Source organism: Copidosoma floridanum, unplaced genomic scaffold (genome assembly GCF_036245765.1).
Source record: "Copidosoma floridanum isolate Cflo_tuat_1 unplaced genomic scaffold, Cflo_Japanese_pri ptg000025l, whole genome shotgun sequence".
Classification (NCBI taxonomy): domain Eukaryota; kingdom Metazoa; phylum Arthropoda; class Insecta; order Hymenoptera; family Encyrtidae; genus Copidosoma; species Copidosoma floridanum.
The window spans coordinates 3,997,497-4,015,272 of NW_028321902.1; the positions used below are offsets into that span (position 1 = coordinate 3,997,497).

The window sequence follows — 17,776 nt, forward strand, 5'->3', positions numbered from 1 at the left end:
AATAACAACATCGACGAAAATAGCTTCATCAACGAAACGTGCCGGTACGTAAGGAGCAAAGCAAAAAGAGAACCAAATAAAAGAGCGCGTGAGCGCCCTCTTGATCATTGCCAAGGCATCGAAGGGTAGAAGCAAAAAGACAAAAAAAAAAGGTTCAAACGAATCGTGAAACTGTAGGAGTAAGTTGCATGCAAGTTCAAAGCGGTGTTGAGCGTAAAGCAGAGAACAAAATAAAAAGAAAATTGTAAAAAGGATGAATGTGGTGTCGACAAAATGGCGGTCCATCGTGAATATAAAATGGCGGCCAAATCGATTTGTCTCGCATTTTTGTGATTGTAAAGATAAGTTTCTCAGACACGATCGATTAGCCGTTTAAGCTGGGCATCTACCGTATAATTATATGATTGAAAGTAAAGTGGCATTTTTTTTTGGCTGTGCGTGCAATTCTGCTTTCTCTTTTTCTTTTGTTGTCTCGTTACGTATATGTAATAAACGTATAATCACCGCGAAAACGCGGAACGGCAGGCTCTAATGAAACACTCGCGCAACAGACACACGCATTTTTGAATTCATGCATAATTATTGACATAATTGTAGGTAATATGTACGAGTATAGCATCAGTAGTATAAATCAATAGATACAAGATAATGAAATAAATGTCATCTATCCTACATAAGAATCGAGTGTTGAATTTTTTCTTTTTCTTTCCATCACCCTTCAAATGTCCATCCAGTTTATGTTTTTTCATTCAGTTATACACGGTGAAGTAAGCTTGACGAAGGTAAGTTATTTAATTTGAATGTAATAACAAAATTTTTAGAATTACAAGAAATTCTGATTGTTGTTTCGAATTTGTCTTCCAGGCTAGAACAAACAATGCCATCTACAAGTGAACCTTATTTCAACGATATTTGCTCATAAACATTCAATCTCTTTACATCGTAAATATCATTACTTTGAAACCATTTAAAAAATTAAACGTTATGACCTGCTTTACCTACATATGGTCACACGTGTCTAAACATTTTATCCACATGTAGGTACACTTTTTCTTTTTTTACATGCGATTAATAATAAATCTTGTAACTCGTAGTTCACTATTCCTTTTTATTCATCAGATCTTTTGATTTATCGTTCAAATGGTAAACAGCCTGTGTATTTTTATTTCAAGAAAATGCCAATCAATGAGTAGCGACAAAAAAAAAAAAAAAAATCAACCAACAATATTTTTCAACATTTTTCAACCATCGATACATGCACACATTTTGCAAGTTCACATCGAAAAGCCCGTGCCCATTTTAAAGCAGGTCCTCGACGCCCTTACCCTCGAGCGCCACGTCGGCATTCGGCAATCGTCCAACTCTCGGGTGCAATCTCGTCGAGAGTCTGGTTTTTTGTACATAAATAAGTACAGGCACCCTCTGCCACGTGTAATTCAAAAATAGCCCTTGGACTTACGCAAAAGCCCCCAGGGCGCGAAGACCATCCAAAACAACCTATATACGAATGTATCGGTACACATGCCCGATTTACCGAGAAAAAAAAAGTAGCGAGTCAAGAGGATATATAAAAGTACCACGTGGTCGTGGTGGTGACTGTCAGGTCGGAGGATGAGAAGAGCGAGCGTGCTTATCGTGCATCGTCTTTCCTCCAGTCTATATGTACATACAACAGCCTCGAAAAACCTGCACTATTTTTTTTTTTTTTTTTTCGTTGGTATATGGATGTGTACGTTGTAGGTGTATCTAAAAAAAGATGGATGATTTTTTTTTGGCCGCCGTACCAAATTTTTCGATAGTTGCGTTTTATTTTACTTTATTTTTTTTTCCCGGCGTCGAGGTCAAGGTTGTTGAAGTCGCAGCTTGTTAAATTTCGAGGACAAATAATGATGGTAAATAAAATTTTTTTATGAAATATGTGACCATCGTTATTTTTTGCACAATTGCCTTATTAGAGTTACCGAAATGACGAAACAAACCGATATCGATAGTTTGAAACATAATGAAACAAGTAAAAAAGTATTTTGCCTACTGGTGACACGTGGCTCAATAAGTCGTGCATTATCGCACGCTGACAAATTTAAATTATCAATAAAATTGCAAAATAAAAACTAATACATTAATTTAGACGTTTTCTTGACGATAATAGCATTAGAGTAAAAATAAATTTTACCTGATGATCATTTTAAATTTCCTAATTTTTTTTTTTATCAGGTAAAATTTAGATAGTTTTATTATTTCATTACGATCTTACATCCTTTTCGTAAGAGTCAGAGCTTTTTGTACCTAATGAGGACCAGGACGTTGTCCAAACGGTTGAAACGTTGTTTTTGTTTTTAATAAATACAGAATTATAACAGTACCACCATTGGACGTTGTTTTTAATTAGATAATTTTATTCTACTGCTCATATTACAAAACAGAAGTTACCTCCGAGGTTTAGGAAAAATTCTGTGGTTGTAGTGCAGCACAATAAAAAATATAGAAAAAAAAATTGATTTATTTTCTTTTATTAAGAATATAATGTAGTGGACAATTAATTATTCTTCTTAATTTGTGTTTAAAAAGAGAAGACAATTTTTTTTGCCCCAAAGACACAGTACTAAAAATATCGGCCGATACAATAACCTGGTTGTTTCTTGAGACTTTCGCCAAAAAATTCAAACAAGGGAAAATAAAAAAAAAATAAAAAAATCTCTATCCGTAACTTAGTCGACCGTATTCACAGCTGTATGGTCTCGGTGCCTAATAGCTACTTCCATGGCGGCAAACCCCAGTGTCTCGGTGCAGTCGAGCGCGCGACGTCAGGCTCTCTTTTCCCTCCCCTTTCACCCACCTGCCTACCCCTTTATTGACTGTCAGTCCCTTTTTTCCTCGTCACAGCTTCCTTCCTCTTCAGCCCCTCTGCTTCTTCCCGATCGCGAGACCGTCCGAGCTGACGTACGCGAAAAAATCCCCCCGCGACGTACACAACGCTGCTTGTCTTTTTCTCTGTGTGTATGCGCGAAAACAGGTGTTGGCCTAGCCGAGGATTTTGCGAAATCTAATTTTGGGCGAGGGCGCCAAGTAAGGAGGAGGAGGTGAACATCACCGCATCGACCGATCGCTCCGAGCGATTTGCCCTCAAGAGTGCAAGTGCACTCTTTGTACCGCAGTGTGACGGGCAAAGTGGGGGGGAATCTGTTGAAAAATGCGTTTTTCTCTTGTTTTCGATGTATATGTTTTTTTACACCATTCCCCCTCCTTTTTTTTTTATTTGAAATTATTACCAATAATAGCGGGTTGTTGGATAAGTGTTATTCTTGATCAAATTAGGGATATATATTCAATGGTTGGTAAAAATTGTTCTGCAGCTCGATAATTTTTTGCTGATGATATAATTAATTATTAAATACTACTTGTAACACAATGCTTGATAAAATGTTTTTCAGCAAAAAAAAAAAAAAAAATGTTTTACAATTCGAAAGAAAAAAAAAAAAATGAGTCAAAGTATTTAAATATTTGATTTTCTCTATTGAACAATAAACTTTGATATCTAAAATGCATTGCTCTTACCTGGTACAAAATAAATTTTTTTTTTCTCAGTATTTTATTGCAAATGGTAATTGTTAAAAAAGTTCTCAGCAAAAAGAATGCATATATATTTGTGGAGATGAGAAAAAATTACGTCAAAAGTGTTTAGAAATCCATAAAATAATTGTGTTTAAGTCTGGGTACTCACATCCTACAATTTCATACAAAGTATAGTCCTTTTAATCTGATTACTTCAACAGTAATGCATAGATATCGGTGACGTCATTCTTTGACGCAAAAGCACCCCTTCAGCTGCTCTATATGCAATGTTAAAAATTCATCTGTACCAAAATAGGCCTTACAAGCTTATCCAACTATATAATTTATTTTTAAGGTGCCAACATAATCGTAATTAAGTATATTGATTGACGTGTCGTGTTCCTTTCGAAGTATCGATTTGATTTGTGAGTTTTCATCAGTAATAGGGTACAATTTTTTTACGTAATGTATTAAAATTCAATAATTATGTTATGAAATTTATTTCATTTAGTTTAATACTGATACATTGTTCATAATCAATTTAATTGTTAACAGAAGAATTTTTTCTAAAATTGAATCGACTCCACATTTTTCGTGTAAATTTGTATGTGAGTTTGGTATACAAAAAAACACAAATTTTGTTTTTTGGCCCAATGTACACAAATTTCTTACAAAAACTTTTGTGTATTAAGTACAGCTATTTTGTGTACAAAAGTATACAAATTTTGGGTAGAATAAACAAAAATTTATTGTACGTAACATCGACTTTCACAAAATTTTTAACTGTGTGTACAGCATTAATTTCGATGATAAACAAATTATTGTACGGAAAATTTTAATCACAAGTTACATAGTAATAACTAAAAAATGCTTCTATTCACAATTAATTGTGCCTAAGTGAACAGATTGTTTTTTTCACAGACGATTTTTTGATCACGCGATTGAATGTGAACACGAACTGCCGATTTCTGTACAACAAATATTTCATACCAAAAAGAAAGGAAAAGAAAGGTTGTAAACAAAATATCTCCTGATCTCTATTTATTTATTTATTTGCAAATAATATTTTGCGTACTGACAATAACTGGTAAGTTTATAGTGTATGTACGTACTCGACGTGTATTGTATGGCGCCGTCTGACCAAACGCTGATCTAATCTACTGCATTTATCTCTATTTTTATCCAACCTTCAATCTCATCAGGTAACCCGATCAGAATCTCGACTGCAATCGGAAGCCTCGTTTTCTAATTCACCCTCATTGTTGGTCCAAGGCTGCCACGACTATTCATCCCCATGTATAGCCATGTGTAACTCTGGCAACTGTACAGTAGGCATACATCATGTGTACCATCTCTGCCGAACTCCTCGAATTTGTCGCTTCTCGAGGGGATAACGGCCCCTCGAGAAGAAGAGAAAGGGGCTGTGCCACTGAGCGACGTCACGTTCTTCTTCTTTTTTTTTTTTTTTTTTTTTTTTTTTTCTTTGCCACTGACGTAGGGTACTCGGTGCAGCTGTACTGCATTTCGCCGGAAACGCCCGATGACCTGATTGCCCGGCACCTCTTGACGCGGCCCGTTACCATCGTGACTGCATCCTCTCGCTCTTCTTCCTTGCAGTCGGTTCGAGTGGATGCGAATTTTTTTTTTTTTTTCGTTTGTTTTTCCCTTTCGAGTGGTGTGAGGAAACAATTTGGGTTTTTTTTTTTTTTTGTTTTTTTTTTTCGGGGAAATCGGTACATGTCGGACGATACATCTTTTTTTTTTGTATCATTCGTGACATTTATTTTTCGACCAATCTTTACTAAAAAATTCTTAATTTGGCTCAATATGAATATGTCTTTCATAGGAATCTATAATTAAAATTTTTGAATTAAAAAAGAAGCGAAAATTAAGTAACGTAAAAAATAATAGACTCACGCGGACTTAGTCCTATATCCAATTTATTTGCGAATAGGTACTCGCTAAATATCTTGGTAGTACCAGATATGCTTTGATATTACATTAAGTAACATAAAATATTACATCTTTTGACCACTTGACATTATGAGTTAGGTACATTTCATTAACAATATTTTAAATAATTAAACTTCTACTGGTTCAAAGTGTAAACTTCATTATTATTGGTACTGGGACATCTTCAATTTACAAAATTGAGTACAATTATTGTAATACGCAGTCTTCCAAATCTCATATTCTTTTTTTTTTTAACGAATATTATCTTCCAATAAAAATATATGTTTCTTATAAAATGCATTACACTACGGTTGAAAAAACAACAAAAACGATGCTTTATAATGTATTTCACCTATTCTATTAAACTAAACAATTTTTTATTCACGAGAAAGCTGTAAAGAGAAAAACATGCTCGTATGAATGTTAAATCTGTGGCAGCCTAGTATTTCCACCCTACAGTGGTTTTACGTTGGTTTTTTCTGTTCAAAAGTGGCCAGTTTAGTAGAACTGGTTGTATAGTTAGTGTACCATATCATTATTGTTAATACAGCTACGGAAAAAAAAAGAAGTTTTAATCACCAGAGGCTTTAAACTTGTACTTTTAACATACCACTTGGATTTACTTTAAAATAGAGCATAAAAAATTCAGTCCACAACAGTCTAGTCTTCTTCCCAACGATTCTTCCGCTGCTCCTAAAAAAAAAAAAAGGAAAAAAAGCATCGTCTCGCGCGTCAGCATCGCAATTAATGCGGGCATTGTCGAGTATCGAAATCGTCCACCATTGTTGGCTCTCGCCGAGATAAGTGGAGGAGCCTCCCAGCTTTTACGTCAGAGTCGTCTACTTCGCGTTGAAATCACTTCTTTGGAACTCGGCCGCGCTTCTCCTCCTCTTTTTCCAGCGTCTTTTTTCCCTACACCGATACATAATTTACGTACAGACTTTACGTACGTTGTTCAGTTCCATATACATCTTAATTAAGGTAAATTCACCTACTGGGGGAAAATTTAATTCGGACTATGATTTCAATTGTAATATAAAATTTTTCACCATTACGAAATGTTCGAGATAAGGGTGTTACTTCCTTGAAAAGTATGTTATAATTTTTCAATAAGTAATATACGATACCCCAAAAGCATGTATAACCAAAAATGTGGGTAACCTTTTTGAACCTAATTCGAGCAACTTAAAAAATAAAATTTTGGTGTCTCTAACTAATTCTCCTATACATGATGCATAATGTATTTCAATCGTAATCTCGCGTGACTCGTAATAGATGATATGTGATGTTATTATTAAAAATTTGAAAGTTTTGAGGTTATGTATCTGAAGGCACCAATTATGTTGTTAAAATTTTTCATTTGAAGATATATGTATACAATGACCATTTGTTTTTAACAAACAATTGCAATGGATCGAAGTAGGAGCCATTTTTTTGCCCCGTAATAAAAGTGCTTCTACTTCATGATCACATGATCATTATCGATCTGAATTTCGCAACGCCACCGGTAAACCGGTTACGTTAGAGGCAAATTTTCTTATAGACTTTTCCCCTGACAAAAACAAAAACCACGAAAAATCCAAGTAAAGGACACTTGACGCACCTTTTTTTCAACGAAACAGATTCTGTTTTTCAAAAAAAAAAGAAAGAAAAAAACGTCCCCAGCGAAACTCGGTCGCCTCCATAATTAATAAGCCCTTGAAAAATGTGCGACTTGATAAAGTATTATAATACGAGGGGGCATCAGCGTCGAGCCAACAACCACCGTTCCCGTCCCCCCCTTCATCTTCCGCGGAAACTCAAGTGCGCTCTTTCCCGATGAGACACTCGAAGCGTCGATTAACGATCCAACTCCTCCCTGCGCTCCGGTACTCCGCTACACACGTGGGGAAAGAAAGACGACCATATCCGTAATTACGGACCACTCGGCAAAAGGAGTAAGTGTTTTCGGCTTGGACCTGATTCCCGGGTTCTCTGTGAAAATGTCAAATCAAACGGCTCGACAGCAGCGACTGTTTCCTCCGTATTTTGGAAAAGGAGTGTCAAAGCCGAGAGTTAACAACGAGCAGTTGGTATTAAAGCCAGCTTTCATGTCTCTGTGGGCCAAAGGAACCCTTTGAGGGGGAACACATTTCTAATTAAAAAAAGAAACCGTCCCCTTTCCCCCACAACATTATTCCACCAAACACTGGTGGCTTATCTTTCGTGTCCATCGTCAGCGTGGATATTCCACCCCTTTCCCCAAAGCCGAGAGAAGAGACCCACCTACTTCACTTCCTCCTCCTACTCGTGGCCCGTTCGAGATAATACGGCCACGTAGAGATGCTGGCTGTGCACGTCCTCCTCGGGTGGCCACTCGAAGCCGAGCTTGCGCGCGCGCGAGCCACGGCTTTCTATTCGCGGCACAATTTCCAACGAGGGAGACCCCACCTCCCTCGCCCGCCGAGGGCCTTGCCAGAGAGAGAGAGGGACATCGGTTCGCGGAGAGGCCTAGTGGATGATCGATACATCGCTCCGAGTGCCGAAAGTGGGAAGGGTGGAGTGCGTCTTCCTCGCTTTGGCCTATTTCCCACATGCGAATACTCCACGTACGTAGACATTGCCGCCGTATATATATGCTCCAAGTTTGGTAAATGGTCGCGCGAATGTGGGTTCTGATTGGACTCGATTGATCGTTGAAAGTTCTTCTTCATTATGAACGTTGGTGTAATTGTTGGACTTTTTGCGTGCTTAATCAAAAGGCTATTATTCGAAATGTACGCACATCCCAGCAACACGCATTTGCTAATGTCCACCTGAGGTGGAAGTCCCAAAGACCTGTTCCAGGTGGACATTAGACGTCTACGATACATCCATATAAGAAATCTTCGGACAAAATGTTTCCTGGGATGTTGACTCGTTTTTTTTCTTCAAGTACTGATGAACAATCCACCTTGTGAGCTTGATTTTTTACTTTCAGAGGAGGACTCTACGATTATTACCATTATTGCCATAATCTCATATTTGTATAATAAGTCCAAATCATACCAGTGATTCTTTGTAACACATGTATGTATTGTGTCTATTGTTCGACCTCAACGGTGCGAACACCTGGCCAACCTTCAGTCATCGCAGGATCTAACAACACGCGTGGCCAAGAAACTGATGAAGCGTTACCTAATTGTTCGACTAAATTCTCAATTCCAGTCACGACCGTGTCCCGTTTGGAATCCACCTGAAAAGGAATGAAAAAAAAAAAAAAAAAAAAAAAAGGTTGAATATCCCAACAAGCCAAGTAGTGGTAATGACTGTATCTGAAGGCACTTGGTAAACACCAAACGCGCGCGTTCGTCGATCTCTCACGGGAGTTGGGTTCCTCTCTCGTCTTTGAAGCGTGGGCTGACGCCGGTAAAGGAAAGAGAAGAGACAAGGGGAAAAAAAAGGTGAGACAATGCCGGAAGACGACGAGCTAAAGCGATTGTGAGCGCCAGAGGAAGAGGAAAACGAGGCGCCGAGAGTACCTTCTTACGGAGTAAGCCGCACGAGGGGGAAGCAAAGAAGAGGAAGATTCGCGAGACAAAAGATCGCTGGAGGAAGAGGGAGAGAGAAAGAGAGAGAGACAAATCTCTTGCTTCTGCTGGCGCATTCGAGTAAATTCAGCTGGGAGGAGAGGGTCGAGGGCAACCCTCTTGCTTTTGCCCCCTTCTCCTTTTGGATTCGGAACGAAGGTCCACGAGGGATTTCGCGCAAGCTGGCATGCCTTAACACTTGTCTCTGCGACGACTTACACCTTTGACCCTGGTAGTCGTGTGTAGTTTGGTACGTGGCCTGACTTCGATTGACTTGGCCCTTTTTTTTCGTGAATCGAGAAGAACGAGAAACGAGGTTACTAAGTTGACGGGTGTCTCTTGACGGTTGTCACAAGCTCGGATTTGACAATTTTGAATGATTTCTTCACTTTTTTTTCATCTTCTCCAGTGACGATACTCTTGGGATCATAATTGTTTTTAGGTTCTTGAAATTTTCATCATAGTTTTGTGTGGAGCGTCTGTTAGATGATATCTTCAATTGTTTTCTTCTTTGGTGAAGATGTTTCTAAGATAGTAGTTTTTTTAGCCCAAGTACTTGCATGATTTTTATATTTAGCAACTAGATGATGCTTAAAGAACTTTTAAATTTGTTCTCAATTTTGGTGAAGATATTTTTATGATTGTAGTTTTTTCTTTGGGTCTTGATATTTTGACCATGTTCTAATTGTCACTTCTGAATAACATTTGGATAATTTCTTTATTTTTTCTCTTCTTCAGTGAAGATTTTTTCGAGATTATTGTTTTTGTATGTATTTAGGTACTTGCAAGATTTTATATTAAATGCAGACAATTTTTAATGATTTCTTCAGGTTTTTCTCTTCTGACGTGAAAATATTTTTAAGATCATTATTTGTCTTAGTGTCCCAGTACTCGAATGATTTTGTGTGCAGCTGTGGATTACTTCAGAAAGATTTCATTCTTTTTTCTCTTCTTCTGTAAATATATTTCTGGGATCGTTGTTTTCTGCGGGTCTTGATATTTTTAACACTGTTTAATGGTCAACTTTGGAGAATTTCCTCATTTTTTCTATTCTCGGATAAAGATCTTTCAGAAATAATTATTTTTTCATGTGTTTTGGTACTTAAACGATTTTACGTTCAACTGTGAACAATATTTACATGATTTTCTTTTCTTCAGGGAAGATATCCCTGAAATCGTTGGTTTTTTGAAGTTTTTATATGGTAAGCACGGTTTAATAGTCATCTCTGGATAACATTTGCACGACTTCTTCATTTTCTTCTCTTCTTCAGTGAAGATATTCCTGGGGTTATGGTTTTGCCATTTGTTTAGATATTCGCATGATTTCATGTTAAACTTTGTACAATGTTCAGACGAATTCTTCATTTTCTTCTCTTCTTCAGTGAAGATATTCCTGGGGTTATGGTTTTGCCATTTGTTTAGATATTCGCATGATTTCATGTTAAACTTTGTACAACGTTCAGACGAATTCTTCATTTTCTTCTTTTCTTCAGTAAAGATATTCCTGGGGTTATGGTTTTGCCATTTGTTTAGATATTCGCATGATTTTATGTTAAACTTTGTACAACGTTCAGACGAATTCTTCATTTTCTTCTTTTCTTCAGTGAAGATATTCCTGAAGTTATCAGTTTGCCATTTGTTTAGATATTCGCATGATTTTATGTTAAACTTTGGACAACGTTTGGACAAATTCTTTATTTTCTTCTTTTCTTCAGTAAAGATATTCCTGGGGTTATGGTTTTGCCATTTGTTTAGATATTCGCATGATTTCATGTTAAACTTTGGACAACGTTCAGACGAATTCTTCATTTTCTTCTTTTCTTCAGTGAAGATATTCCTGAAGTTATCAGTTTGCCATTTGTTTAGATATTCGCATGATTTTATGTTAAACTTTGGACAACGTTTGGACAAATTCTTTATTTTCTTCTTTTCTTCAGTAAAGATATTCCTGGGGTTATGGTTTTGCCATTTGTTTAGATATTCGCATGATTTCATGTTAAACTTTGGACAACGTTCAGACGAATTCTTCATTTTCTTCTTTTCTTCAGTAAAGATATTCCTGAAGTTATCAGTTTGCCATTTGTTTAGATATTCGCATAATTTTATGTTAAACTTTGTACAACGTTCAGACGAATTCTTCATTTTCTTCTTTTCTTCAGTGAAGATATTCCTGAGATCGTGGTTTTTCTTTACGTCCTGATAATCGATTAGCGTAACATTCAGTTGTAGGATTATTCATATGTTAATTCTTCTAGGATTTAGATGTATTCTTTACGTCTAGATAATGCCTTGTCAAACTGATCGTAGAAGATAACGAATTTAGCATCTTTTTCGGCCATCTCTTATCGATTTAAGTTAATCAAACATTCAACGCATGTTTTGTCACGATAGAAACATTGAAGCTATATTATTTACAAAAGCATCTTTTGCCAAACTAACAGTTTACTCTCACGTAATTTCTTATCTTACCACAAATTGTATTCCAATCGTTGTTAATAGTTCACAGCATCTTCTCGGCTACCACAAAGACTATCACAAGTGAGAGCGAAGGAGAGATACAAGCGAGGGGCGAAAGGAGAAGCTTTCCGTTCTCTCTCTCTCTGCGCCCGATTTCTGCGAGTTGTGCAGAAAATTCCGGCCACCCTCTCCGGAGCATCGAAAGAGACGGAGAGCCAGTAGGCCGAGAGAGCAGCTGCGAGCTCCAGTTGTTCTCGCGAAGGCGAGTCGTCTTCATCTCCCGGCGCACCACCTAGTTACGATTTTTTTCTCACTCTCTCTTATCTTCGATGTAGTCCCGCTGCGAGAAGACGCTCGAGACGATCCGAGTGCGCGCTATTACTAAAGTCCACCGTCTGTCGTTGTTAAATGAGAGTCGGGTGATTTTTCCACATGGTAATGCGCTGAAATCGGCAAGTCTGAAGATGCGGGAGGGACTCAGCGGCGGCACTGTCGGCCTCCTTGTGCTACTTACTGTGGTGCTCCAGATGGCCACTTTTGGCCATGCACAGTAAGCCTCGTTGCGCTGATTGAGTTTTTTTTAGTTTTTTGTATGAGTGGATTTTGGAGTGCGACGATGCTTACCGATTTTTCAACTTTGAAGTTTCACGAGATCGGTCATGGATTGTGATTGAGTGAAAAACGATTTTTGAAGCTTTTTTTATTTCTAATTGATTAACAGTTGCTCTGCGTAGTCCTTAGTACTTTTTTAGTATTATTATAGAAAACACGTAACTATCAGGATGTATAGGAATGTACATTTAGCTGGTCGATACAAAATCCAATTGTTCAATACGGTAGAAAAAACATCCGAAATCTTGCCGATTTTACATAATTGTAACAACATTAATTTTAATTTGATGGTAAATTCAAGTATAACATTTCAAAACTGCTATCGCCATCAACTTTAAAGTATACTCAACTTCTAAATACGGAATTACCTAGATAATACTGTAGAAATACAATTCATCCGATTTCGTTTATTGTCTGTACTTTCGACCACCTATTTTTTTCAGTATAAGAATAACTTTAAGAGTAAATGTCGAAAGCCAATCAAAGGAATGAATTGATTGCAGGAAGCGTTTGGAATTTTTAGATTTGCTGCCAGAAGATCCTATGCTTTACGACAAAATGCGACCACCGAAAAAAGACAACGCAGCTACCATAGTGTACTTCCACGTTACTGTCATGGGTCTCGACTCTATCGACGAAAACGCAATGGTCACTACATTTTACATTTTTCACGCGATTTTTTTTCTCTCCTATTGCATTCAAACAATAAATTACTCTCATCGCCGTAGACCTACACCGCGGACATATTTTTCGCGCAAACTTGGAAAGACAACAGGCTGCGACTTCCCGAGAACATGACGTCCGAATATAGGTTCGAACCATTGATAGTACTATTGAAAAAAAAAAAGTAAAATCCAGTGCTCGTAACGTTACTTTTTATTTCTACTCCAAAGATTGTTAGAAGTGGACTGGTTGAAGCAGATGTGGAGACCAGATTCGTTTTTCAAGAACGCCAAATCGGTGACGTTCCAAACGATGACGATACCCAATCACTACTTGTGGCTATACAAGGACAAAACTATTTTGTACATGGTCAAGTAAGTTGCGACGCGGTTATCGGAAAATAAATCAACATTTATTCGATCGTCCATGAAAATTTTCTGATTTCAGGTTGACGCTGAAATTATCCTGTGCGATGAATTTTCTCATCTACCCCCACGACACGCAAGAATGTAAATTACAAATGGAAAGTCGTGAGTATCGTTTCTCATCATATTAACACAAATGATACAAAATCATCAAAGAGGTTGTTGCCTTTGAATAATTTACGAGCTCAAGTTCTCCGAAAAACCTCGTGACTTTCAATTGTACGTCCTGCGCCTACGGTATCGTGTCTTATCGTACTGAACTTGTTCTACTTATAATACACACAAACTCGGTCTCCCCTTTTACTCCATCAGCTTTTTTTTCACAAAGCCAATGATCGACCTATTTATATAAAATGTAGGTTCGAAATATAAAAAAAAATTCCGTACCAAGTTGAAGAAGTCCAATAACCAAAGAGCTTGTAAAAGGTGCTCGTTCGGTTACGTTGAATCGAGGGTTCGAACAAAATCGATGCTGGTGACGGGGGTATCGTTGCCCGGAAGCGTAATCGGTGCTCTTTGAACACCATCCACTTGAAAGCCCATCCACCGCAACCTCGATACTTGTCGAGATGGAGCACCGTTGCGGCGTGGCGGGCGTTTGATGGAGCAGAGTTGAGGGGGGGATAGAAAGACGTTTATTCGATGGAGTGTTTCGTGGCTAATCGACCTTACAATCTGAGGGTATGTATAGCGGTGTTGTGAGTTGAAAAGGAAAATGTCGGTCAACAGTGTCGCACACCACGGACGAGATGATCTTCCAGTGGGACCCGGACGTGCCTCTGGTGGTCGACGAGAGCATCGAGTTGCCCCAATCGGAGCTCATCAAAAATTACACGGCCGACTGCACGCAGGTTTATTCCACCGGTACGCACGACATTCAGTTTTTGTTTCATGTAATTCTTGTGTCTTCATTTACGAAATAGTCCATCAATCGGTAGTTTGATTATTTATTTATACCTTTTTTTCATTCGATTCCCCAAATATTTACATGCTGATCAGGTAACTTTACCTGCCTGGAAGTCATTTTTGTTCTAAAACGACGCTTGGGCTACTACCTGTTTCACACCTACGTGCCAACTTGCCTGATTGTCATCATGTCGGTGAGTTTTCACATCAAAGACTACGAACCAACAAAGTTACTCGATTGGAAAAGAAACACGTGGTTTTATCACACGGTCAAAATATGAGGCAAACCACACGGTTTTATCCCATACCGATATTTAAAAAAACCACCGGATGGTATGTAGTGATTTGGGACAAAACCACATGGTTCACCTTATTGTCTTACACCACGTGGTAAGACTACATGGTTTTCTTCAATGGTGAAGTTTCCAAGTTACAAAAGTACTTTGAAAGACTTTAAAGCCATCCAGAAATGATGACTTCAAAGTCTCTTGAGTCTTTAAAGAGACTCGGGAATTGTTATCGATGCGTGGAAGTGCGCAGTCCTCAGCAATTCCGTTTCTTCGAGATCGATACGATAGCGAAACCTTGTGTGGTCATGATTGCAGTGGGTGTCCTTCTGGATAAAGCCAGAGGCAGCGCCGGCCCGAGTGACCCTTGGCGTGACGTCACTGCTGACTCTATCGACGCAACACGCGAAGAGTCAAGCCTCGCTACCGCCCGTCTCCTACCTCAAAGCCGTGGACGCGTTCATGTCGGTGTGCACGATATTCGTGTTCATGGCGCTGATGGAGTACTGCCTGGTCAACATAGTCCTCATCATGGGGGAGACCAGTGAACCCCCGCCGAAGCCCCAACCCCAGCCACCTCCACCACCACCACCTGGACACGGACCGGATCCCAAGCTCGACAAGATCTTCGACATCGCCAGCAAGGTAATGACTGAGTGCCAAGACTACGTTACCAGCTCTCGATCCCTGGTCCTCTGCGTTGCTAAAGCTCCCGCGATGTTAGTTCACAAAATGGCCATTGACATGGTTAGGTCTTGAATCGAGCAACGCGGAGGATCTCAGGGGTCCAGCGCTGTACGACGCCTCAAGTGGTGATCGTTGCTGCACGCAGGAAAACGCAATGTTACTATCCGGTCGGTCCCAAAAGTCGGCGAGCGTGCCACCACCGAAGCCAAAACCCAACAAAATGGCCATGGCCAAGATACGGGCCGTCAATATCGACCGTGTCTCCCGAGTGCTGTTCCCGGCGCTCTTTGCCTGCCTGAACGTGTCCTACTGGATCATCTTCTGGAAGTACGTCTAAGGAGGCCACGCCGAAATTTCGAGACTTGGCTCTGATGAGGATAATGGAAGAAGGAGTAAAAAAAAACACGAGTGAAAAGAGTTTCGTGTTGGTTTTGTCGATGGATTACGAGCGTTAATGTACAGGTAACGGATTTCCAACCAACGATGGAATTTGTGAAAATAGTATATAGGACATGAAAATAAAAGTGACTGTGGAAGACGAGAGCTTCCATGGACATTGTAAGTTGATTTAGAATATCTCTGATTGAAGAACTGATGGTGTAGGAGTGTACAAGAACAACTGGAATTAGCCATCTGGTGTAAACTGATGTTCGGATTTTCGGGGTTCTGTTGATTGTTATCTTCGTTTTTCAACTCACGATATACGTACTTGTTACTCTCTATTGGATGTCGGAAAAACGAAGAGATCCCCTGTGCCCCACTGAATCCTTCATCACGCGGTGTACATATTAAACAAACCACCTCCTTTGAGCAAAGGAAGAAAAAAAACAGTTAAATCTAAATAAAACGGTACTACATCCCTTGATGGATTTTGTACCGATAAGCACTGACGACTGGCCCCAAAGGCGCTGATTTATCTCGTTGTATAACAATGCCTATATCACACGAGCGCAGAACGACGGCGTTCAAAACGATGTCGTGAAGTGTTGCTGTCCCTCTCTCTGGTCCCAGACAACAGTATAAGATTTTTTTTTTTTTTTTTTTTTTTTTACTAATTATTGAGAGTGAAAATACGTTTGGACTTGACTCAGTTGTACATAAAAGTCATGAAATTGTGAAGGGGGTTATTATGAAGAACTTATTTTTTTATTTATGATCAGTTTGACGAACAATGGAAACAATTTTATATTTTACCACAAAAAGTTGCGAAGGAGTTAGAAAAATTTTTAAGTAGTGAAAAACATTATATTTTCTTTGGTTGTGTATCGGTACTAGTTTACATAGTTTTTTTTTAATTTAATTGTCATAACTTGAATATGTTGTAAATAATACCTAAATCAACTCGTGCGATTTTTTTTCAAAAACTGTTTAACTAAATGAAATTTTATAATAACCCCGTTAATGATAAACCAGATGAATTGATCATAAAAAGAGATAAGAAAGGTACATTGCTTCCCATGTGAATTGAAATAGATTGTGTTAATTATAAATATAATTTTTTTTTTTTTTTTTTGGTTTTTTTTTTCTTATTTAAGAGATAGATTTTATTTTTTAAACTACATAAAATTTAACGGAAAATATAAATAGTACAGTTAGGAATAATCGAAAATTAAATTATAGTTGTAAGTGCAAAGCGATTAATCGTAGAGATTTTTTGACTAAAAACAATGTTTGGAAAACAACTTTGGAAGTAAAAATGTTTAAGTCCAGAGTAAATTTATTTTTCAAAATTTACTACACCAGATAAATCGTATATTTACCGTTGAGAAATTAAGGATATTTACGAAAGTTACGAACTATTTAAAATTACTTGAGGATCTAAAGGTGAAAATAGGCCTAAAATTAATCTATTAACGTCCTGTCAATATTCGTATAGTTGAATTTTTAGTGCATTGTAATATATGTTATATCTTTCTACTTCAATCTAAAAATTGTAGACGAATTGTGAAATTTTTCAATTACAATATAAATAGCACTAAAAAAGATTCAACAATTTTCTAGAATTCCTTACGTATTAAAACGACGAAACTACTAAATTTAAATTTCATGTTACGAAAAATTCGATTTTATCATTACTCTCGCAAAATAATATAAAACAATTGTCAATCTGACGCAAGAACTTAAAGAAAAAAAAAAAAAAAAAAAAAAAAAAAATTCAAACCCAACATTGTATTGTGCTTTTCATTATTAACGTACGAGAAAAAAAACTTTTAACTTCTTAAGCTTTTCTATGATTAAAAATCGTACTGTAATGATAAACAGTAATGTATACATGAAATATAGGTGCATTATCAAAGGCGATTATCCGACAGCGAAAAAAATTTAACTTTGTATTATACCATTTCTTTTGATTATAACGATCATGATTAAGTACGACAAAGCTAAAAAAAAAAAAAAAAATTATAAACGAATGAAATAATAAATGCTGTTCACTAACGTGCGACCCATTTCCGGCCGCTGTAAAGTAAAAATAACGATAAATCATTGTAATTTAAGCACTGGTGAGAATATACAGATTAATAATATTAAAAAGCGTTGATATAAGTTACTACGAGTGTTTTATTCATTGTCTTTCCTATATAAACTTTCATCCCACTGTTGTACATCCCACACGAGCTTGACTGCAGTAACTTTTAGAAAAACACTGATATTAAATTGTTAAACTTTTTCGGTAAAAAAGAAAAAA

At 37.6% G+C, this 17,776-nt stretch overlaps 1 protein-coding gene across 2 annotated transcripts; it reads left to right on the forward strand.

Annotated features, from left to right (window-relative positions):
- Positions 1 to 11,833: 11,833 nt before the first annotated feature.
- ort (glycine receptor ora transientless) lies at positions 11,834 to 16,597 on the forward strand. 2 transcript variants are annotated; one of them, XM_014355170.2, is made up of 9 exons: positions 11,834 to 12,060; positions 12,626 to 12,770; positions 12,851 to 12,933; positions 13,016 to 13,159; positions 13,233 to 13,315; positions 13,940 to 14,074; positions 14,210 to 14,310; positions 14,722 to 15,048; positions 15,236 to 16,597. In XM_014355170.2, the coding sequence occupies exons 1-9, from the start codon at positions 11,975 to 11,977 to the stop codon at positions 15,425 to 15,427; spliced, it is 1,296 nt and encodes a 431-aa protein (XP_014210656.1). In that variant the 5' UTR covers positions 11,834 to 11,974; the 3' UTR covers positions 15,428 to 16,597. The 2 variants fall into 2 exon arrangements, with proteins under 2 accessions (XP_014210656.1, XP_014210657.1); XM_014355171.2 differs by having other exon boundaries at positions 15,272 to 16,597.
- The last annotated feature ends 1,179 nt before the right edge of the window (positions 16,598 to 17,776 follow it).

Bases quoted from the DNA above. Each gene is read 5' to 3' on its own strand.
- ort (XM_014355170.2), top strand. From the start codon at position 11,975: ATGCGGGAGGGACTCAGCGGCGGCACTGTCGGCCTCCTTGTGCTACTT. The intron at 13,160-13,232 runs GTAAGTTGCGAC...TTCTGATTTCAG, and splicing joins ACTATTTTGTACATGGTCAA to GTTGACGCTGAAATTATCCT. The intron at 13,316-13,939 runs GTGAGTATCGTT...GTCGGTCAACAG, and splicing joins TAAATTACAAATGGAAAGTC to TGTCGCACACCACGGACGAG.